The sequence below is a fragment of the Plectropomus leopardus genome, chromosome 17 (assembly GCF_008729295.1).
Source record: "Plectropomus leopardus isolate mb chromosome 17, YSFRI_Pleo_2.0, whole genome shotgun sequence".
Lineage (NCBI taxonomy): Eukaryota > Metazoa > Chordata > Actinopteri > Perciformes > Serranidae > Plectropomus > Plectropomus leopardus.
This window is the reverse complement of record NC_056479.1, coordinates 9,651,937-9,675,561: the sequence shown is the minus strand read 5'-3', so window position 1 is coordinate 9,675,561 and position 23,625 is coordinate 9,651,937. Positions and strand designations below refer to the sequence as shown.

The 23,625-nt window shown below is 40.7% G+C and overlaps 1 protein-coding gene across 1 annotated transcript in view; it reads right to left on the bottom strand.

The window, feature by feature from the left end:
• Positions 1 to 22,305, bottom strand: part of asic2 (acid-sensing (proton-gated) ion channel 2) — a 426,354-nt gene extending 404,049 nt beyond the window's left edge. The window contains exon 1 of the mRNA XM_042504354.1: positions 21,733 to 22,305. Coding sequence (XP_042360288.1) covers positions 21,733 to 22,305 — 573 coding nt within the window. The remainder of the gene's footprint in view (positions 1 to 21,732) is intronic.
• Positions 22,306 to 23,625: the final 1,320 nt, after the last annotated feature.

Below are 23,625 nucleotides of genomic sequence, written 5' to 3'. Positions count from 1 at the left end.
TTTGGTTGGCTGTTCCTCCAACCAGTAAAAACAGATGTCAATGAGCATAACAAGTCCTGGAAGAGGGATCCCTCATCATCCTCTGCCGCTTTTCCTGAGGTTTCTTCCATTTCCCTCCCCATTTCAGGGGTTCTTTTTCAGAAGTTTTTCCTTGGGCAAAGTGACGGTCTGCGGGCAGAGGGCTGTCGTATGCTGTAAAGCCCTGTAAAGGACTTTATAAATAAAATTGACTTGATTTGACTTGACTTATTAGGTCTGTAACCATGCTTGCTGTATTTTTCCCGCTCTAAATGTCTATGTCACTTCCACTTTCCAATGCTGTCAAGGTTTCTTTCTTTTATATCTTCTTATGTCACCATATCTGGCCAATCATCTGTCTGCCTAGACCTTCAGGGAGTTTTCAGAGTTTCAGAGGAGAGTTTCAGTCTTCCATATATGACTCTTCTTCAGCACCTGTGTCTAGACTACAGACGGATCCAGTCCCATCTTCATGGATGTTTAATTAAGATTTTTCACATCAACAAAGTTTGTTTGCCAACAACTTGTTTTCTATTGCTGCTGACTTCCAATTGATGTCTGATGATACAGAGTACTGAAAATCGGAAAAGGAGGGAGTAACAGAGGAATGTGAAGTGGCTAAGGAGGCTTGTCCTTGTTAAAATGTAATTTAGCATGACTTTGTTTATGAATGGCTGATTGTGATCATGGAAATAAGATGAATAAGATGAATTAGGGGCAGCAGTCAGTGTCAGGCTTGCAGGAGGATTTCAGTGAGGATCTTTTTTTTTTTTTTCTTCTTGGCAGCTGTTAAGAGTCACAATGTGTAAATTCTTCCATGTCTCACTCTGGCTGATTGTGAATGTGCCTCTAAGTGTCAGGGATATTCGGATAAAGAAAAGATAATCAGTGGTTTCTTGCCAAAAGTGGTTGGGTGCCAGGTGGCACAGATGTAGTTGTTGCAGGTGCACTAATTTCAAATTCTGGTAATTTGTTAAATTTATTTTAAACATCAGGAGCCAGTTAACTACTTGAGTGGAATTACTGTCTGTCTACTGTATACATTTTAGAATAATGCTGACAGTGGTATGGACAATATTCTGTAAGATTTGGGTCTGTACAGGGAGAGACAGACAGGCCCTGCTCCCAGAAACTGATTTGCCTTATTCACATACTATTCTGTATATTTTAGATAGAGACGTAGTTATCGATGCCAATGTCAGTTTGAATACTAGCAGAGGAAGTTCCACCTGTTTGCTTCTATGTCAGGAGTATCCATTTTTGGAGAGGTGTTCAAAGCTTAAAAAGAAGCTTTTGTGGAAGCATGTTTGGTCAACTGGGGATCAGCATCAGTATTTTTTTGCAGTTGTAAATCTTTAACCATCCCCTAAACCATATTCACTGATGAACTGTGGCTTGCCAGTTACATGTGCTTCCAGCATTTTTAGGTCTGTCTGGAGACCAATCAATGACTGTGCTGAAATCACCTCCAATTTTCTGCAGAAAAATAGACACTGGAGGGAGTTGACAAAGAGGGATAGAATGTCAGTGTCTGGACTGTAAATGTTGCTATTGACTAAGATACTTGATCATGATCATGATGAAATGTCCTTCAAGGTATGCTTAATTACTGACTGGAGAGCATACTTACCTTTTTTGTAACTCTTTTTGGGCAGCAGCAAAAAACTAAAAAATAGAAATTCTCAACCACTCTTACAGAACAACACAGAGTGCCCCTACAAGTCTCTGCTGAAGCAAACCAGCCAGCTTTCTGAGAGGTTTACACATTATTAAGACAGCTTGGAGCCCGATGAGACTGATGGTCAAACCGCTAAACTGCAGTGCACACAGCCGTTTCCATGTCACAGGTAAAGCCACACAGTTTAGTACTAATTTACATTCTGCTCCTCCTGACACTCAATCAACTCTACAGACGCACTGTTTAAATTACTGAAGGTTGCCAGAGTCAGTTCATCATGTAGCTTAATTACTGTTTCCTCTTGTTTTAGATTTATGAGTACCCTGTGACACTGCCTTGTGCAGTTTAATAAGGTTTAGCTATATGTGCACCAAGAGTAATGTTTAGACAAGACACCTGAGACCTCATGTAAGTATAATTCAAGGTGGAATTGATGTGCAGCGTGACCTTTCTGAAATCTAAAGTATTAAACACAGATAGCCATGTTGCTGCTGAAATTGAAGGGACAAAGAGCTCCACAGAAAAAATATTTAGAACTTGGATTTTGTTTTACAGTACAAGTGCTGGATGGTCCAGAATAGCATAGAGTAGAATTGGTCAGCCCAATATTTTGTTCATATTTTTGAGGAGGATGGGCAATACACATCCATTGCAATTATCAGGACGCCTCCCTGGTGAGGTGTTCAGGGCACGTCCCACCGGTAGGAGGCCCCGGGGAAGACCCAGGACACGCTGGAGAGACTACGTCTCACAGCTGGCCTGGGAACGCCTCGGGGTCCCCCGGGAAGAGCTGGACGAAGTGGCCGGGGAGAGGGAAGTGTGGGTTTCCCTGCTTAGGCTGCTGCCCCCGCGACCCGACCCCGGATAAGCGGAAGAAAATGGATGGATGGATGGATGGCAATTATCAGTGGTAAATGGCATACAAATGTGTTTCATACACCGGTTAAACAGTGGCTGCCATTAGCGAGCCAGGGCGACACACACACACACACACACACACACACGGACGGAAGCTCAGATCACAACATACACAGATGGAGTGAGACTTCATTTTCTGATCAGGTTGCAGTTAATGCACTACATTTTACAAAGCAAATGTTGTTCGCTGTTATATTAATGTTTTAAATATCTTATATTGACCCTTGAGTTATGTTATAATTTAAGTTATGTGAACCCGGGACACCCAGTAACAATAACATGATATTTTTCTATGCATCTTTCCACCACTGTCATGCACACAGGGCCCACCTGGCAGAGATGTGCACTCCACAGAGTGCACTTTTCTAGATGCAGATGGTTTATATGTGATTTAAAGATTTATTCAATAAACATAATAATTCCTAATTAGGGCTTGTACTGTCCTTAATGATGACTGCAATGCAGCCAGTAGTCTACACAGTCATGTGTAACAATCAGCAGTATAAAACAAATAGCAAGATCAACTTCTGGAAAATGTGTTACGGTCATGTGGACAGAGACAAATACAGATTAAAAATCTATTGATTTAACGATCAATGCAATTGACAAAAGCTGACTTTCAAAACCTACTTTAAATGCTTTCTTCAACAAATACAGTTGCTGAAACTGCTTAACGGGGGAGGTAATAGTCCCATCAACGTGCATCCATCCAAAAATCAAGTAACAGCAGAATTATTTAGCCAAGAAATAACACATTACCTCCATAGAACTTTCTACTGAACCTCTTCTTTAATTAGCTAGATTATCTGCTCTATTTTGAAATGCTTTATGCATCTCATTTCTTAGAAATTGTGGAAAAGACAGGTTAGTGCTGATACCGGTTGCTAAGTCATCATTTGCTCAAACAAACAAGCTGAATTTTTTAAAAATGGGACTAATGACTGGTAAATAAAACATACAGTGGTAGCCAAATTAAACAACAACTCAGTAACTCAATTTCAGACCAAAATGTAAATATGAATATAAATACACTGTGAAATCTACAGCATATTGTAGTTTATGTTATATTTAAAAATGTTATCTTTGTCTTTTGTAGCTCTTAGAAAAACGGTGTTGTTGTTGTGCTCATTTCTGACCGGCCATGTTTAACTTGTCTCAGCTGAGATAAAGTGTTTTTTTACGGAACACAAATTACTTCAAATCCTTTCAAACATGCATCTACAATGATTCAAAACCAGACTTCAGATGGATAATGTGAACAGAAATAGCTTATAGTGGACTAATACACCGTCTTACAGTATTTAGCGTGCACACATTCTAAAAGCAAAAAATTAAAGGCAGCCTTCTGGTCTCTCTCTTCTGCTTCGTACCACACACTATGTTCTCTGTAGTGTGCTCCCTGATGTTTATCTTTTGTTAATGTTGTAGGATTATTTTTGGCTTTATTTTTGATATTGAGAGACAGACAGGAAAGGCATGGGAGAGAGAAAATGACATGCAGCTAAGGGACCAGGCCTCTGCGTTTAAGGGCTCATCCTTAATGGTACGCGCTCTACTTGGCGAGCTGCTGAGGTGCCCAGGCTCTCGGATGGTTTGACAGAGAATTGCTGAAAATTAGTGTCTCATTAAACCAGATGAGCTTTACTGAGACTTAGCTTATGACCCATGAGAAAGAGGAGGTGGACAGGGCTGACACCCACTGCACTGACAAAGGAAAGCTTATAGCGCACACAAAAGTCAGGATAATGTGTTAACAGTTGTGCAATCCTGTTCAAAGAGAGCTATAAATGTTTTAGTTTAATCATTTTGCAGTTGTATTTAGGTGTGCCAGCCAGCCAGGTATGTTCATCTTTCTCTTCTGAGTCATTCAGGAAACATAAATGACTTTAACCAGAACAATTGAAGAGTGAAGAGTGCAACTGGGTATCGAACCTCAACACATTCATAGTACCAACCAAAATCTTTTTTGCCTATTTTGGACTGTATTTTATTTCACATTTAAAAACTTTGGCTATCAATAAATACAAAAGTTTTTTAGAGAAATATGTTTGCGTTGTAATATGGGTGCCAAAGCCCTTAAAGACTAGTTCTGAATCAGCTCCCCTGTTAATAGTTTAGGTGACCATCAATTAACATTGTGACAAATAAGTAATTCTTCAAACAAAAATGCCAATCGTTTGCTGCTACCACCTTCTCAAGTAAGAGGATCTGTGCTTTTCTGTTTTGTAACACTATAAACTGAACACTTTGGTGTTTTGGGTTGTTTGCAGGTATTGCTGCCAAAAATAGCTGTTAAAATATAAAAAATAAAAACACACACAACAAACTGTGATAGTGTGAACACGCTGACACAGGTACAAGTGAGAAGATCGAGTACAATCCATGAATTCCAGTTTCAGTGATTCATCAACGAGTTTCAAGGTTTACAAGATGCCAAATAATAACCCAGTAGCCAGGATTTTAGAATTACTGAGGGATATTAAAAAAAAATGCAACATTTAGAACAAATGCAGTTTTAAAGCCCTCCTCATACTGTCAGGAATAAAATTCTGGTGGAGGAATATCAAAACCTTAATTATCATCTCCTTGCTGCCTCAAAGCTTTTAAATTTGACTGATTATGTCTAGAAATACTGGAATGTGCAACACCTTGCATGTGTACAAGTTTTCAAACTGTAGGATGTAAGGGTATGTGTCCGTACAGCATTTTTCCTCAGGCAGAAGCGCAGGGCGCTGGGGGCGTGCTTTTTTACATCACTTTATACAAAAAGCACTCCCAGCACTTATACGAGAGGGTTTCATCTCAATATTAAACCTCTGGCAGGGTTGGGGGCTTTTTCTGCACTCTTCACTCTTTATTTTTGATAATTTTGGCTGTGTTCATATGGCATACATTTTGGCTAGATGGTGTATTTTTGTTTGATCTGTGAATTTCCAGCTCAGCTCGTGCAGTGAGTCTAAAATACACTGTGTAGACCCAAGAGTTACAATAAAGCCAAAAATGCACAATGAGAAACCATTCAAACTGCAATTTTTGATCCCACAGCCATCAAAGCATAAAACACGCACTGTATTATTTCTGGATGTCATTCTGCCTTGAAATTTGTGATCTTTACTATTGTCCACCTGACGATGTCATTTCTTTTACCATATTTGGTATTTGGCACTCAGCATGTAGTACAATGAAAATTATTCATTTTGTTTTGTGTGTGTGTGTGTGTGTGTGTGTGTGTGTGTGTGTGTGTGTGTGTGTGTTTGTGTGTGTGTAGGTTTTTTTCACCTAAAAACATAGCGATATCATGACAAAAATCTGGAATTTAAACGGTTAACCTTTTAAATGCCAGGTATCTATCATGATGTCACTATGTTTTCAGGGGAAAAAAAACTTCAAAAAAATGAATAATTTCCATTATACTACATGCTAAGTAGAATTTTTTTTTTCTATCCCACCCGAGGATATGTCAATGATTAGCAGCAACATTGACTTCTATGCATTATTCTTTTTTGTGCAATGTCAAATACTCATGTTTATACCCTTAAGGGCTAAAAATGTACCTTTCAAAACTAGGCTATAAAAAATATGATACATTAATATTATTTTCTACTTTCCGTGATTCATCTTTTAAACCAACATCAGTCCTAATTCATAAGTATCAAATGTTTTTAAATTAATTTTAAAATTATAAAAATTAATGAATATTTAAGATTAGGACTGATGTTGGTTTAAAAAATAATCATTGAAAGTAGAAAATCATATTAATGTATAGTATTTTTTATAGCCTAATTTTGAAAGACACAATAATAAAACAATAAAATGGTGCATCAAATTAAAACCCTACCAGAAGGTTAACGTTAGGTAGCTAACATAACGTCAACAGAGGGCTGACTTACAGTTAACAACAAGCTTACTGTGTGCACCAGCAACATGTTGTGTCTGGCCACAAATGCTTCCCACAAATGACTTCTTATCCCTTCTTGTGATAGTTTCATACAGCTGGGGATTGAAGGTAGCTTAAGGAGCGGCAATAACGACACCGGAGCCTTTTCAGAAGTTCAGCTTCAGTTTTCAACTAAAAGTGCTCAGAGCAGTCGCACAAAGAAGCCAGAGCGCTCCGGTAAAAATGCTCTGGGTGCAGTGCTTTTTGTCTCAGCAGCCACATGTTGCCACATACGCTCTCTCCTCATTGGGAACAATTTCAAAAAACACGTTGGCACTCAAAGAAGAAAAAAAAAAACTTTTTGGGCACAGGCCCTGAAGCTGCATTTTTTACACAGTGCAAATAATAATAACTTATTTTAAGAAGATGGGAAATGTATATTCTTTAACTTTCTTGGATGAAACCATTTATTTTTGCAACAATAGATCCATTAATTACTTTGTTGATGAGCACAAAATTAATCAGCAACCATTCTGATAATCAATTAATTGTTTTAGTCCCTATTCAAACTAAAAAAGACCTTATTAAATTGTTTTTGACTTATGTTTCAAACACAAGGAATTTTAAGACAATTTTTTATTTTTCTAGTTTAACCAATCTTTCTTATGTAACACACTTAATGGTATATTGCACGATGCTTGTACTGCCAACTGAACTTCCACACTCCACATACTGTGCCTCTCTCTCTTCCTCTGTTTGTCACACAAACAACCACAGAAACGTTCACTGTCTCTCCATCTTCTCCACTCATCCTGCCCTTATCATGAAGTCAGCCAAGCGTGAGACGGTACCACTTTGGGTGTCAGCAGCATTCTTGCACCCCACAGTAACATTAACGCATACTTTCAAACTGAGCTCATCCTGCCCTATTCCTCCACCCCTGCCTGCCCGCTTGCCCACCCGCCAGTCGTCCTCACGCTGAGTAAATGTCCGTGTAGATACAAGATCAAACACTGCCTCTGCTGCTCGCCTGCTGTCAGTACATATTCATAACAAGTCAAACGTTACAACCACCGACCTCTCCGCATCACGGCTGATGCTGACAATGAGCTGGCACATTCGCTTCACAGGGATGCACTCATCTCGTCAGAAACACCAGCCAGTATCACCTCCAGCGGTACGGGAAGTGTTGTTGTAGCATGACATGATAGAGACAGTTACTAATGGTAGTAGTCGCCCTACGGTGCCACATGTGGTATCTCAGGATGGAGTTTGGATCCAGATCCATGGACATCCAAGCAACCACTCGTTGAATAATGAATGGGGAGGGAAAGCGAGGCGGCAACTGCCAAAGCAGAACTGAGTGTGAATGCTGAGGAGGGAAAGTAAAGAAGGCAGAACTGACACAAACTTAGCAAGATATTATTAGACTGAGAAAGAGGTAGAAATAAAGACAGTATTAGGTAGGAACAGTATAAAGTAAGATAAACAAGTTAAAACATTTGCTTGCACTGCTGCACAGTTGCTTTTTTATATGCAATTTGCAGAAGACGGGCTAATTTGGCTTTTTTTTATGTAACTGATTTACTGACAATGTTTTCTTTGAAATAAAAGTTTTACCCTTGGAAAGGAAAAAAATCTTGAGTTGTGATGCAGAGTTGTAAGAAAGGATTAGGCTTGGTAAAATATTCATCCAAATGAGCTCTCAAAGGATACTCCGAATGCTGGTGAATCCATGAAAACACACACCGGCCCATTAAATGGAAGGTCAGAAGTTCAGATTTATGCAAGACGGCATATCAAACACCATCTGAGATCAGTCTGTTAGTAAAGGCTTTTGTGTTTTTCACCAGGATGTCCAGTAAACACAAGAGCATATTGTCGGGCAGATGCTTCAAATTCAGTGCCATCGACGCCCAAACTATTTTTCCTCTAAGTGAGGAATTGGGGACATGTTGTGTGCTGCCTATCAACGTGTGGTTTCTTACGTCTGTGTTGTTTATCTCTGGTGTTTCCATGGTTACAAGGTTTATGTAGCTGGTCTGTGCTTTTGTTTACAGACAGCTCACCTGGAGATAAGGTCTGGGGAAACAGTAGTAGAGAGAAGTGGACTGAAGACTGAGGATAGAATAATACAAAGTCCATCCATTCAATGGTTTCTAATTATACAAGCAAACATTAAGCACACTGTTGTTCATGCAGGCTTTGTTTTATTTCCTCCACAGCGCAGCTGCCAACCCAAAGAGGAGAGCAGTGAAGGAAGCGGGAAGTGAGACAGTACTAGGTCTCAGCAGAGCAAAATTTGAATTTTTAAAACAGCCATTTACAAAAAAATTTGGGGTCAGAGTAAGACGCAGAGGAGAAACAGATTTTTCTCAATACACATTTTTGACAGACAGACCAGAATTGAGGAAAAGACGTGAGATATGTCACAAGCTGGTTACATTTACATGCCCACATGCACACTTTTGACTGATAGCAATAATTTTATTTTTTCTCACTGTGGCTTGTCAAAAAGCTTAATCGGATATGTAGTGTAACTGACTGAAGGAGAAGCAGACAAGGCAGATTTAGGAAAGCACTTCACCTAACAGCAAATCACTAAGTGGCTATGAGAGCATGTTAAATCTGGATCTGCCCTTCAAATTAAAAAGCATGAATTGATTTTTGGGTCACTTTCAGACATCAGAAGAAGAAAACACTGTCATTTTCTTATTTTAAGTTGTTTTGTAATCATGTGGACTTGTTGTTATGACCACCTGACGAATATTATTTACTCAACTTTAACTGTTTTCATTCTCCACTAATTCCTAAGAGACATATCTAGTTCTTAAGCTCCTAAATGCTCCACTATGTTCATCAACTAGTCGCTGTAGCTGTGTCCTTCTGGGCAGCTTGTATACAGCGGGGCTTTTACAGCTGAAAACATCTGCCTACTGCTACTGCTGAAAATGAGGTTGATGAGAGCAGTGGGAGTGAACCAAAACAGTTCATTTCTATTTGGTGTTTGCGTTTGTCCGTCTCTCAGCACTATAAACATAATATAGTTTGTGGTTTTTGTTTGTTTGTATTTGTAGGTCTGTGAAGGCATTCAGTCATGAGCAGTTAATAACCCCCCTTGGAAATCGAAAGGTTGGAGATTAACTCATTCACATTTGCAATTTGACTTTGGTGGTGAGTTCATCAATATGAGCAAACTAAACCCTTTAAATCAATTTTTCATGTAAAAATATTTAAAAGTGCAGCCTTAAATTACAAAATACTATACAGAAGATTTTTTGTGTTCCTTCTCTTGTGAAACTGTTTTGCAGTATAAAGTTATGACTGAATGATTAGGAGGCAACAATGCTCATTTTATAATGAAGCACACTGATACTGTAGGCTATGTCTGCAAGATGCTGAAACCTAAATTTTCTCATGCATCTGTTTCTAACATCAACAAGCCAGCCAGAGAGCCTACGACGACTGATGAAGTCAGCTGATTGCACAGTTCAAAGAATATTTAAATATATTTTTGTGCCATTAGTCTGCTGTTATTCTACAATAACAGTGGAGCCCAACATACAATAAAAACAAAGACCCTGGTCAAACAGAAATAGCTGAGACAGAGAATCAATTCAATTTTGGCCCCATGGGGCCAATGTCTGCGACTCAAGTCATGCTGTCCTGCACACAAGCGTCATTTTGACAAAAAGAACGCACATTGTCCTGACACCAATGTGAGATCTTTTCAGCAGGACGGCCGCTGTACCTGGAGACAGGGAGGGCGCCGGCGCTGGCAGGTGGAGCTGCTGAGGGGATAACTTGACATTTAAAGTTTTTGTCTGGTATTTCAACAGACTGAGAAGTCACACTGCAGGTAAGAAATAATGTGTTCGTACTACAAATTACAGCACCTCTTCAGATATTCGCTACATTATTTTAACAAGAAGGCATCATAGAAAAGCAATCTCTAAACTGGTCCAACGAGGTGAAGCATCCTTACATTTACAGAATATAAGGTTTAACTTAATAAATGACTAAAACACACAAAAAAATGGTTTGTGAAGTTTGTACATTAAACTGCAGAAGTCCTTACTCCAAAAAATGTGATAAGTGCTTAGTGAAGATAACAAAAGACACTCCAACTCAACATATCAAGGTATCCATTTAATCAGCGGTCACTTTTCATTAAAGCCGCCTAAATCTCTTTACCTCAGCAAGCACACCCATAAGGCCCAGAGCACACGGCTCCCAGGTGAGTCTGAACGCTGAGATCAAAAGAACTCCTGGGCAGCTTTCAGAGATCAAAGAGAGAAAGGCAGGTGGACAAAAAGGGAGTCTAAAAGAGTCTGTCAGTCAGTTTAAGAAGGTCGTGTGATTATTTTCAACACCGGCCAGTCAGTTTTTGGCATCTAGCACTCAGTTAGATGTTGAGTAAACTCTTGTGTTCAGGTAGAACCTGACAGAGCCAAAAACCTCTAACACAGTGGAGCTGCAAGGAGCGTACATATGTAATGCCAACACACAGGCACCCACCTACACCAACATTTTTGGACTACATCCAAAAACCATTTTGTGAATTCCTCACCAAAACATCAATTCGCTAAGATTTGCTTGAGCCTGTCATTCTGAATTTTTATCACATGTAATTCTGCAGACTCAATTTCAAAATAAGTTTACAGTTAAAGCCATCAAAGTTTCAACAGAAAAAAATATATAGTTACAGTTTGGGGGTGAAGGTGCAACATAGCTGTTACATTTCTAAATGTGTACTCATACTGTAAATCATCAGGCTGAATGACATTAGAGCAGGTCACTTTATTCTCATTATGCCCCAGTATGCTGACCTTACTTTCTGCATACAGGTAAACAAAAATTGGGGTTTCCAAAACAAATCAATAAAGCACAGGATTATCATTATCATGCAAGACACAGAAGATAACTACTAGTGATGTTGGGCTGCAGCTCCCAATTTTCACTTTGCAGCACCCAGACAGATGAAGAAAATTCAAGTTAACTAGCCAGTTGACCTTTGATTTTATAACTATTAGTCAATATTTGTTGAAAGCAACCGACAGCTAATGTATTGAGCAGCCACAATACACACACACATGCATAATAAACAAAGACTGACTGCATGTGACAGCACATTACAACACAAACCCACACACACATAAAAATATAAACATACCCTCCAGCACATTAAAACACACACCCATGAACAAGCACGCACACAGACAGACACACACTCGCGTCTCCCCCTCCTCTCGCGGCCGTGATGAAGTAGGTCTCCAGACAGGCTGCCGAGGTAATGGGCCGTACTCCTCTCCTCTCTCCCAGCTTCCTCTTCTCTCTTTGCAGGCGTGAATGCAAGCCAACATCAAGCCATGACTTCCTGTCCCGACTACTCCAATCCTCAGTCACTGACAAAGCTCTCTGTCTCTGCCATAAACCTCTCGTTTTCTGTCTTGCTTAAGAGACCACTGGGTAATTAACAAGGCCAGGAAATAAAACATATATCAGGGATACTACAGGATCTGCACAGCAGCTGATCCAGGCTTTTTTTGTTTGATGAATTCGTATTGACTATGTGAAGCGCGATTCATTTCCAAACCACTGTTCAATCACACTGCACTCTGTTAAACAGGCAGTGACGTGATCGCACAGAATAATTTAAGTATGATTTTATGTCTATTTCTGCGGCATTTTGAAGGTGACCCACAGCTCTAAAGGATTGCTCTTGGTTGAAACATTTAAACTTGACATTTATGTTCACACTGAGCAGAGAAAGCCTATATGAATCTCATCCATAGTTCCTCCTACTACAGCAGATTCATAAAAACACTTCTCCCTCCATAAATACTATGCTATCAAAAATACTATACTGAAGTGCATACTATAACTTTTTAAGTGTGAAACATATATAAGATGACAGGAATCCACTGTGTATACCACAGAATCTCAGCCCTCTTTTTAAATTGACCAATATGTGGGTGTCGAAACCTGTTAAAAGAACCAAAAGCTAGTATTCAGTGAGTCTCAGGACAGGTCTGTGTTCCTCACCATTTATTCTTTCATCAGATAGTTCCTGATCTAAATAATAATTTTGCCAATGTAAGTCTTTTAATTTTAGGTTTTTTTTTTAGTTTTTTTAATTACTCAAGCAGATAAACACTGAATAAATATTAGTAAACTAGTGAAACACAAAGCTTCAATATTTACAATTTGCTATTTACCATGTCAGCCTGGGCAGCCTCCCCATGCAGTTTCTTAAACGCAACGTTCTTTCTCTTTTCAAATCGCTCAAACCACCGTTTCAAAATTTCTAAATGATCCTAAGCTCACTGCCAATTCTTCTGCCCTTTCCTTCTCCAAGTGCCCGCTTAAAAGGGTATTACTTGACTGGGCAATTCACATGACGAGGGCAGCCTCAACCACAAGTGTTTTCCCAGCCATGACTAGCAGCCATAAACTTCCAGGAGACATTGTATTTACTGAGAGAAAATGACTTTCTTTCTGCCGTCATAATTCCAATATAAGGCAGCACCACCCTCAGGTAGCCAGCTAACAGACGGCTTTTCCATAAGGCAAAGTATCATGGCAGGAGTAAAATTTTAATATAAAAACAAAACCATTTTTAAAATTTTTTTTATGCTGTCATGTATAAAAAGAGACAAAATGAATTCAATAAGATGACCAACTGATTACTATAAGGACATTTTTTAAAAAGCATTTCTTAAGAAGTTATTCTGCCCCAAGCTTTTTGATCCACACTCTAACTGTGATCACAATAAGTGATTTCTACTATATTTTATTTAAGCAAATTTTGGATCAGCTGCTTCTATGTTTAGACTAGGGATATCATTGCTTAACCATAATCTGTTAACAGCTGAGAACACTTGTGAACACTTGTGTAGGACCAGATTCATTTTGCTATTCTTCAGATTATTGCACTGGGCACCACTCGAGTGTGGTCGGAGCCTGCTAGCTAGCAGAGCCGCTCATTCCATTACCGCTCATAATGCTATCCTGACCCAAGAGCATTGCTTTGGAAGATTTGTGCCCACCCCCCAGTCTCCCCCCCAGGTCTCCCAAGTGTGTAAGTAACTCACTTTTGAACTGTATAACCCCTTAAACTTTGTAAATTATGCTATCACTGTTATCTAGCTCTGTTCCCACCATTAGTAGTGGCAAAATGTCCCTAATTGGGAGCTGGTGCAAAAAATTGTGATCTGGATATACCTATTATATATAAACAGGAAAATATTCATTTATTAGAAACTGCTTTTTTTATAATGGACATCCTCAGTAAAGCATGAATAAAACTGGTAAACTTCGTTGGTCAAAAGCCAGCTAATTTTGTCAACACAACACAGTATCCACTTTCACAAATGCCAACATGTTTAGTGATGCGTTTACGCCAGCTTAGTTTGACAACGAGGAAGAGGAGCTTTGCATTCACTGGATCGTTGTTTTACTATTTAGCCCCTGCACTTCCTGGGAACTTGAGTTCAGGGAAAACAACACCTTTTCTGCTTTGTGTACATTGTTATCTTACAACTGGGTCAAACCTGCAATACTTTTTAATATGTCCTTTTCATGATTAAAGCTCTGAAAATGGATGAAGGACTTTAGGATTTTCTGTTGGAATGGAAACAAACTGCATTATTCTGTTTAAACATGTCAACCAAATTAATCGCTTCATTAATCACTCTGCCAATAATCTCCAGTACAGCCCAAAATCAGCATCAGTTGTTTGAGGGTGAGGAAAACCCTTCAGGGGAAAATTACTGCTCCTTTAAGCCTCACCACAACACACACTTTATCATCAGCCTACCATAATCCACCACTGCAGACAGCTGCAGTGTCTACCACATAAGCACCGTCCACACGGAGCTGTCTGTCTGTGGCTGCACTCCAGCTTTTCTTCCAAGCTGGTTAAATAGCACAGGTTGCTGCAGCCTCTCCGGGGTGTTTTAGAGAGGCAGGCTTGTGGGTGGCAGCGGTACTTTCCATGCCCTTTAAGAGATTCAGACATCATGCCTGCCGGGAATGTAAAATGCCACGGTAATGCCACATTAGTGATTAATACAGTACATCCACTAAAACCTAATGTGATGCATTGGGTTTTCAAATGTTGAGAAATTAATCTGAAAGTGATAAAATGCAGTTGTAGCGGCCAGAGGAGGAGGAAGAGGAGGGGGGAGACAGATTAGAAAGCACAATCCTCCCCGATGGGTGACTGACAGTACTGTTGTGCTGCTCTGCTGGCGAGAGCGAAGAGAATCAAGCCATGCAATAATCAGCCAGTGGAGTGCTTAGGCCACAGGTTGTGTGTAATGGCTAATTACTGTTGCTGTAAACAGCCAGCACCATTACATTTGCCGTGCTGTTCCAACAAGGCTCTGGTCAGAGGAATAAACGAGTGGCTAATTAGTGTCTGTGTGATACAGAGCTCAGGGTCTGGCTGATATCAGGTTTCACATTAAGGCTGAGAGTGCGAGATAGGGTCTTCCCTGGCCTGCAGTGCTCTAGGGGTACTTATACATATAACTGAAGCATGCGGCAAGTGCAGGCCAGGCACACTGAGCTGATTCACTCTGGCAGACACTGATGTGGCTTGTCAGTGTGATCAATCAGCATTTAATGGTGGTTGTAATCACACACGACAAAACAAACACAGGCAAGGGGAAGTCCAGACTGTCTGGACTATATTAATAAAATCAAAATTTCAGTAGGGTTTACTGAAGGAAAATGTTTAGCTAAAGCAATAAGGCACCCACGTCTTACATCTTATTTCATGATTAATTAGTTTTGAATACCTAAAAGATAGTATCACATGACATTTGGCTTTTGTTGTTATTTCCAAAAGGGTAATTTGATTTTTTATATATATATATATAAGCAGGGTAGGTTTTTTCAGGCCAGGTGGCCCAAATCCACTGAAAAAAAACACAGAATATATATATTTTTTTAAATATCCATTTAAAATAGTAGAACCGGAATTTCCTCTAACCTCTACTGCTGTTTGTAAAGACTCCTCTCTGATACAATGGCAACTGTTGCATTGCCTCACGTCGCCTGTTTCAGACAACGGCCAGCATTACAGGAGACAACTTTCCATACCAGCAGACGGCAGTAGTCTGTAATTGTCATTTAAAAAGGGAAACCAGAAGACTGTCATGATGCTAGTTAGCCAGTTAGCACATTAACTACACAATCCAACAAAGCATATACGTATACCGTGCGCCAGTGAACAAGAACACAAGCCATCAGGAAACATTTCTGCTCAAGAGCTCAATGGAAAAATAAAAATAATCTTACCTTAAAAAACTACTCTGATTCAGTCTCACTCGATCTTGACTTTAGCCCTTCGTTTACTTTCCTAACTTACATGCACTGAGCTGAGCTGCCAGTCAGAGTGATTTCATTCACATATGCTTAATCAGCAGATGAAAAGCCAACAAGGGCCACCTATGGTGGGGGACACACCAAAAACACTGGGGTCACAGACACTTACTGATGGCCCAACATTGAGAAGTCAATGTTATTTATAAAGCACCTTTCATGAGCAGAACATCACAAAGTGCTTCACAAAATAATTAAATGAACCAACATAAATATAACATGCCAATATACCCACAGTCTAAAGACATGCAGGTTAATTGGTGACTCTAATTGGCCATAGATATGAATGTGAGTGTGAATGCTTGTCTGTCTATATGTGTTAGCCCTGCAATAGTAGCAACCTTTCCAAGGTGTGCCCTACCCTTTGCCCAGTGTCAACTGGGATAGACTCCAGCCCCCCCACCCCATAAGAGGATTAACAGTTACGGCTAATGAATGAATGAGCATAAATATAGACATGAACAGAATAAAACACCATGAAATGGAATATAATATGTATACACAGAAATCTACAAAAAAGCAAGTGTGATGGGCTCTTGAGCTACACAATACAAACTGGGATGGAGCTGTATTCCGACCACTCAGGATCCTTGCAGTTATGCTTTATTGAAAGAATCTCTAAACAGGGTGAAAGAAGTGGGCTTCTGTATTGTTCAGCAGAAGAATGCTGCATTGAGCAAGAGTTAAAGCTCTCCCTTTTGGCATCCTTGAAAAATCAAGCGTAGCAAAGTGCTTATTTAGGAGCAATCATGTCAGGTGGGTTGCAGATGTGCTCACATATGAAGTTAAATGAACAACACAAGCAGTCTGCACATTTGATAAATTCTAAAAAGCTATCCAAGGCCGCAGATAATTCATGCATATAGGTGAAAAAATGCACACTGATGCTGCCGTTTCTCTTTTGTGCAGCGCTCTGCTCCAGTTCCATCAGTCACATCACACCGACTCCTGTGTCCCACAATCCTCCCTACGGTCATTCATCACAATGTCAGTCAAACGCTGACTCGGGTCCCTGGAGTGCCATGGTTATGTCGTCTCTGTGTGTGTGTGTGTGTGTGTGTGTGTGTGTGTGTGTGTGTGTACTCATTCATGTATGCGTATATTTTGATGTGTACGCGTTTGTTTGAATGCATGTGTCTGTGTGCATTCATGCATGATTTTTTCTATTTTTGGGGACCCTTTCTTGGGTCTTTTTTCTTTCTCTCAGAAGGCGCCAAAGATATGAAGGTGTGTCGCTGCAGTGAGAGAGAGAGAAGAGAGAGCAAGTCGACAGAGAGGAGTAGGGAGAAGTCAGGAGGAGCTCAGCAGCAGCAACAGGCAGAGGGCAAAGAGGATGACGGTGCCTTCTAGTAGCCTCACTGTCAACATGATTATCTTTGAACCCAGCTTGAGGTCAAAGGCGTGTCATACAACATGCAAGACAGTTACTAAGGGGAGTCAAACAGAGACTCATTGGGCTGCATGGCAAGGCAGTGGAGCTGGCTATGCATTAAGTTCCTGAAGATTCAACAGAATGAAATTATGAAAATGTTTTCCTGGCAGACTTGTAGCTTTGCTGCGGTTCACTGAAATATGGATCAAAACTCCCAGGGGTGCATCCGTCTAAAGGCATGACTAGAAAATCACTACAGCCAACATGTGATGCACCATCGTTGTTTTTCCAATTAGCACCTCTGCATCGAGTAACTACCCGGATAAAACATGGAGATATCAATCCAGCAGACACAGACCTAAAAGCTTTTAATGTCTTAGATTACACACAGCCGAGGCGCAACAATGCTTTTGATGTGGTCTGTTAATGACAACACAGTCTTCTCTCTACAAAATGAAGACTTCATCAAAGCAGATCGGATTCCACAGGCAGCTCCATAGTGCTGTGTGCATTGTGCATGCTTCACTGGTCAGTTTTCAGGCTAACCAATAGATAAAACATCTCGTTAATTCAGATCTGTATAAGCTGCTTACAATGGAAGGTCTGGCTGCTTGTAAGCCAACTGCCCATTACATGACCATGTGCCATGTTACATATGGAAGGAAGGAACTGAAGGAAAACAAGAAAGCTTACTGCAGCTTTAAATTCATTTTTCTACTGTAACAAGAATTCATTGGTTTCTACTTATTTCTGTGCAAACCTGTACAGTGAAAATTAAACCAACAAACAAAGCAAAGCAAATAATCTGGCGTTGCCATTACAAAGGTTTGAACGAGCATTGGATCATGGGGTACACGGTTTCCATGAGAACACGGCCGGTTTCAGGTATAGTAGGTTGGAAAAACTTTTAATAATGGTTGTCAGTGGGTGCATTTGTAAATCCAATATGGCACTCTACACCAAAATGAAAGTCCTGTTTTGCTATTAAATAGAGTGTTCTATTTCTACATAAAATATTTATCATCTATATTGTTTTTGTATATAAACTATTGTCTGTTTTTATGTAGTATGCAATTAACCATTTTCTGTGTCCTTGAGTCATTACTATTATTATTATTACTATTATTTTAAAAATTAACAAATACTCACGTCTCACTTTCATTAGCCTTGACGTTACAAAAACTGCATCACAGCAATACCTCCGTCACATAATGCAACTACGGTGATGAGGTCATCAACATCACCACCACATTTTTTTCAACCATCAAACCATGGTGCTACATGCTTTTTCACTGGAATAAGAAAAAAATTCCATATGGTAGAAGCCCTACTTGATGCTCCATATACTGAGACAGAGTGCCAAAAGTACGTTCTGCCGTTCTTACAGTGTGGTGCTCTTAATAACCAACACTCTAAATTAACGAATGTTCCAGTTTGTGCCAGAGTTTGCTCTAGCAGGGCGAGGCTATTGGTTTACCTGGTGGGCTTTCCTGATCAAGTTTAGGAAAAAAATTATGGTTTTGGTTAAAATGAGGCCCTTGAGGCAAACATCTCCTATGTGCCATGCATGCAGCTCCAACAGCAGAAAATCAATATGTGGAGGCGAATGTTGATACTGTGGCGTGCTGCCACAAATATATGTGTGGGAAACCATGGGATTTGCTGCCTCTCCTTGTCATATATAATAGTGAACTGGATAACATTTGTTTTGTTTTGTTACTTTTTGTGTAAAGTAAAACAGGACATTTAAAGATGAAAATTTGCTGTAATGGGTTTTTGTAAGACTTCTATGACAATTCACAGAACAGAACATTGACTACTATAATAAGTGAAAAAATACTTGGAGGAATAATCTATAATGAAAGCATTGTACAAAATATCCATCTGAAAATACTATCCTGTACTTATGTGATACCAGTTCTCTAATTTCCAGACCCTAAATTCTGTAAACAATGAATGTAAGCAATAGCAGAAACACTAGATTTTGTACTACTATAAACATAGAAAAAGAAAAACACCAGCCTACAACCATGATTTAATTTGCATTGCATCAATTTCAGGAGTAGAAATCTCTCACTTACAGTGTGAGGCATATCATACTGATATTTTTAGCTTATCAACTTAACAGCTCTGAATCACGAAACAAGACCCCAGTATTTGAAATGAAGTAGCTCATGAAATAGAAGGTGGGAAATGTTAACATACAATACCTGTTAATCTAATATGTCAGTGCTGCCCTAAAGTTGAACTAAATGTAGGTTTTCACTAAAAAAAAAAAAAGTGCTGTGTTTCTGTCTTCAGCCAACAAAAGGTGTTAAATACAGATCTAAAGTTAGCCCTTGAGTTTAGTTATTGACATCTTTTTTTACTTGTAAATGTTGAAAGTTAAACCAATTTAAATTCAATGGGGGAATTAACAAGATCTAGAATGACATCAAACCCCACCCCTAGTCAGTTTCACTGCTACTGTGAGGGAATGCAATGCGGTCTTTTCAAAATCAATCTGCACTTGAACTGCATTACCAGGCAATAATAAATGCAACACCAACAAACTTAATGCACACTTGGTGTTCAGTGTGATGGATTACGCAACTCAAGGGTCTGCCAACTGTACTAAACAGCAGAGTAAAACTCTAAAAAATATTTTAAAATGGTCTGCAGAAATGTTATGTGGACATGATTTGTGATGGTGAGGTAAACCTTGCAAAAGCACCAGCAACACAATCATTCACAACACCCTCCCAAGGCGTCTCAGAAGATCTACAAAGTCTTTTAACATCTTGTTTGTCATTGATGCAATGACCGACAGGGTTTTTATTCACCGGGGCAGTTTTCTCCACACAGAAACAGAGTTGTGCTATTAATGCTTCACTATTCAGAGCTTTCCATAAGCAGTGGCTGCAGGCTAAACAGCCAACTACTCAGCTGGCTGGTTTATATTATATCTTTATATATATCTTCATATTCATTTTTAATTCTAACATAACCGTTTTGTTTTTTGTTGATTCATTGTGACTGAAACAATTCTGATTTATGAAACATTACCAGATTAACTGTAAGCTCCAAGATAGGTAAAGTGGTACCTTTTTTAGCAACCAACTTTGTTGCCCCCAACTTGAATATTTGCTACCATCACTTAACCGCTTACATTCACCTGGCAGACAGACTTTTTTAAAATTATTATAGGGCTATTGTACGGCTAAGGGGTCAAAAAGTGACAAAGCAGTCCATCTTCCACCTTTTCTCACACTCTCTGTTTTTCTCTGTTTCACTCAAACACACACACACACACACCACCAAACCACCCACACACAAAAAAAAAAAAATATATATATTATAATATGCAACTGTTAACATCAGCTCACATGATGAAACAGGGACATGAGAATGTGCCAGAGGCCACCAAATTAAGACTTTAAAGAGCAGATTTTTTCCACCGGGGGCACCCCCCTTGCTGGCTCCTTTGCCCCTCTGGCTCTATATCCTTGTGTAAAGCCCTGACCATTCCTTTTTAATATTCACTGATACTGTATGCAGTGTGCTCCTCACCTACTCAGGGATGGTGTTGGTTAACAATCAGTCTGAAGGAGTCTATGTATGCAACAAGTGGGTGTTCAGAATACTGTTTTAGTGTCAAAACTAACTTGTGCCAGAAATAGCTCGCTTTGATCTGCCAAAAAGTAGAGTATTTGCTTGAACACAGGCCTTAAATCTGTGCAAAATACAAATCTCACCAACATAACACCACCAACATAACACCACAGACTCTGGTGCATGTAGTCAAGTTTTACAAGCACAGTATTGACACCGAACAAATGAAAACAGCAGGCTCAATAGCAAGCCAAATTAGAGGGAGAAATTAACACCAGCAACTATGTAAATAATGGTACATACATTTTGGCTACATGTTTTTGCTGCATCACCCAACAATTCAGCAGGTACACAGACATCCTTTGAATGCTCTGATATGCTGTAAAAAAATGGAAGTCCTTGGCTGGAGAAATAAAACAGGGATTTTGGGGGAATATATTATTCACTATGGCTCAAGACAAAACAATTACTTGCCTTCAGTAACCAAAATACTGAAGACCTGTTGCAGAGCTGTATATGCCAGTAAGCACAATGCTATTATTTGAAGACTGAGGACAACAACAAGGCAGCAGCAGAGAATATATTTGCAAAACAAAGCTTGAGAGTCAACCTGTGCAGCCAAACATGAGAGTCCCAAGGAGAAAAACCCAGCAGGAGAAAAACCCAGCAGAAGAAAACCCAGCGTAGCAGCGTGGGAGGGAAAAAGCAGCTATCAGCATACATCAAGTCATTTTGCTGGCAGAAAAAAAAAATCATCCACCGCTGGAAACTTGTAAGACTCAAAACACGCAACCTGAACACCTCACAAGCACAGTCCTCTGAGGGATGCTACTGAGAGGCTTTGACCCAAACAGAGCTGACATTTAAAGAAGACATAAGTGAACTCACGGTTTTGAAGTCGCTGTGGCTGCACTCTTGGCCTTGATAACGGCAGTAGAGCATCATCTCTTTGAGGTCGTGGCCGACCCTCTCGATGAACTCCTTCATGCTGAATGCCTTCGGCCTATAGGCAGTGAAGTTAGCTTTTTCCTGAAGGAAAGCCAGCACATCAGGCTCGGCCAGGTGCGGCTGGGGGATTGTCAGGTGAACATCCAGCAAGGCCAGCAGTTCTCCCGCGTGGTACAGATCATTGCGTGTGAGGCGGCTGAAGCGGTAAGCATTGAGGTTACAAATGGTCACAGCAGGGAAGACCAAGCTGCTCGACACCACCGCATCCAAGCTGGTCACATGAGGATAGGAGAGGAAATAGGCCAGTCGCTCGGCACTCTCCATGGCTAACAGTCCAAGGCAGGCCAGTAGAGCGACAGCCCAGAGCAAGCGACGTGCGCTGGGTTGACCATAAGGGAAGATGAAGCGCAGGCCATGCAGCGTGCTGGTGTGAGCAAAGGCCTGCCAGGAGGTGGGGTGCAGGCTGGAGCTCTCTTGGCTCCCCTGACTGCCACAGCTCTCCTTCAGATCCATCATCAGCCTTCCAGCTCCTCAGCCAGGGAGCCCCCGGTGCACTCACACCTGCACAGACAGAGAGGGAACGTCAATAAAAGACTCAAAGTCACACCTACAATCATACTGAGCATATCGATAAAGCAACAGAGGAGCCAGAGAGAGAAAGAGAGAAGGGGAGGAAAATAGAGGCATCAAAGAAGAAAAGACAAAGAGGGAAAACGTACAAGGTAAAAACAAAGCCCTGCAGCAATACTGAGAGAAAACATAATAAAACACAAAAAACAACAAAATTAGAGCAAAGCAACAACTGGCGAAGAAGAGTAAGTATACATAAGGAGGCAAAGATCTCCACAACCCAAATAACTACTACGGGGTGTAAGAGACAGGGGAGAAAGATGCTCCCTCAGGGCATCCCTCTCCTCTCCTCTCCACCTCCACTCTCAATCACTCCCTTGAGCTGAGAGTTACTGTGACTGCCAGCCTGCCTGTGGCTTCTATTACACCCCAGCACCCACACACACACTCTACCTAAATCCTAAACTGCCTCCCCACCCTCCCCTTCATCCTCTGTCGCCCTCTGTGACTGCTCGATTTCATTGACAAAAATCCCAGAGGTAAGTCCTCTGTGACACTTGGAGCAAGAGGTGAGAGTCACTTAAGCCGCAAGCCAATCAAAGCTGCCTCTGTGTATATAACGTCCCGACTCATCTCCATTCAAAAACACACACTCACGCGGTAACTCTCTCATGCATGAGTGTGCACGCAAAATGACACACACACACATACGTCCAAGCTTCTCAGGATCTCCTGTGCACCCAACTAATGACAAACCTAAGCACCTCTCTCGTTCAGCCTAGTGAGAAGACATCCAGCCGGTGTGAGTGTGTGTGAGTCTGAGAGCGCACGTGTGTGTTTGTGCGTGTGTGTAAGAGAGAGAGCGAGAGAGAGAGAGAGAGAGAGAGAGAAAGGGAGAGCCGTTGATGGTCAGAGCCACTGGTTAGTCTCGCATGCCGAATCCAAACTCCTCCCGTTTTCCTCTGGCCAGATACATCCGCTTTCCCTCCTCTTCCCAGCTCATCTGTGGCGGCGGCGAACAACAGCGGAGCCGGGAGAGACGGGAGGCGCACACACCAACACACATGCTCACACGGAGAGGAGAGAGGGGAGAGAGAGAGAGAGAGAGAGAGAGAGAGGGGGGGGGGGGGGAAGGAGGGAGGGGGAGAAAGAGAGGAGGGAAGACAGCACTCTCCTCCTTTGCTCTCTCCACAGCAAAGTCTCTTTATTGAAAATGTTTCCTTCCTCCTCAACACCAGCTCCTTCCCACTCTCATTTGTCTCT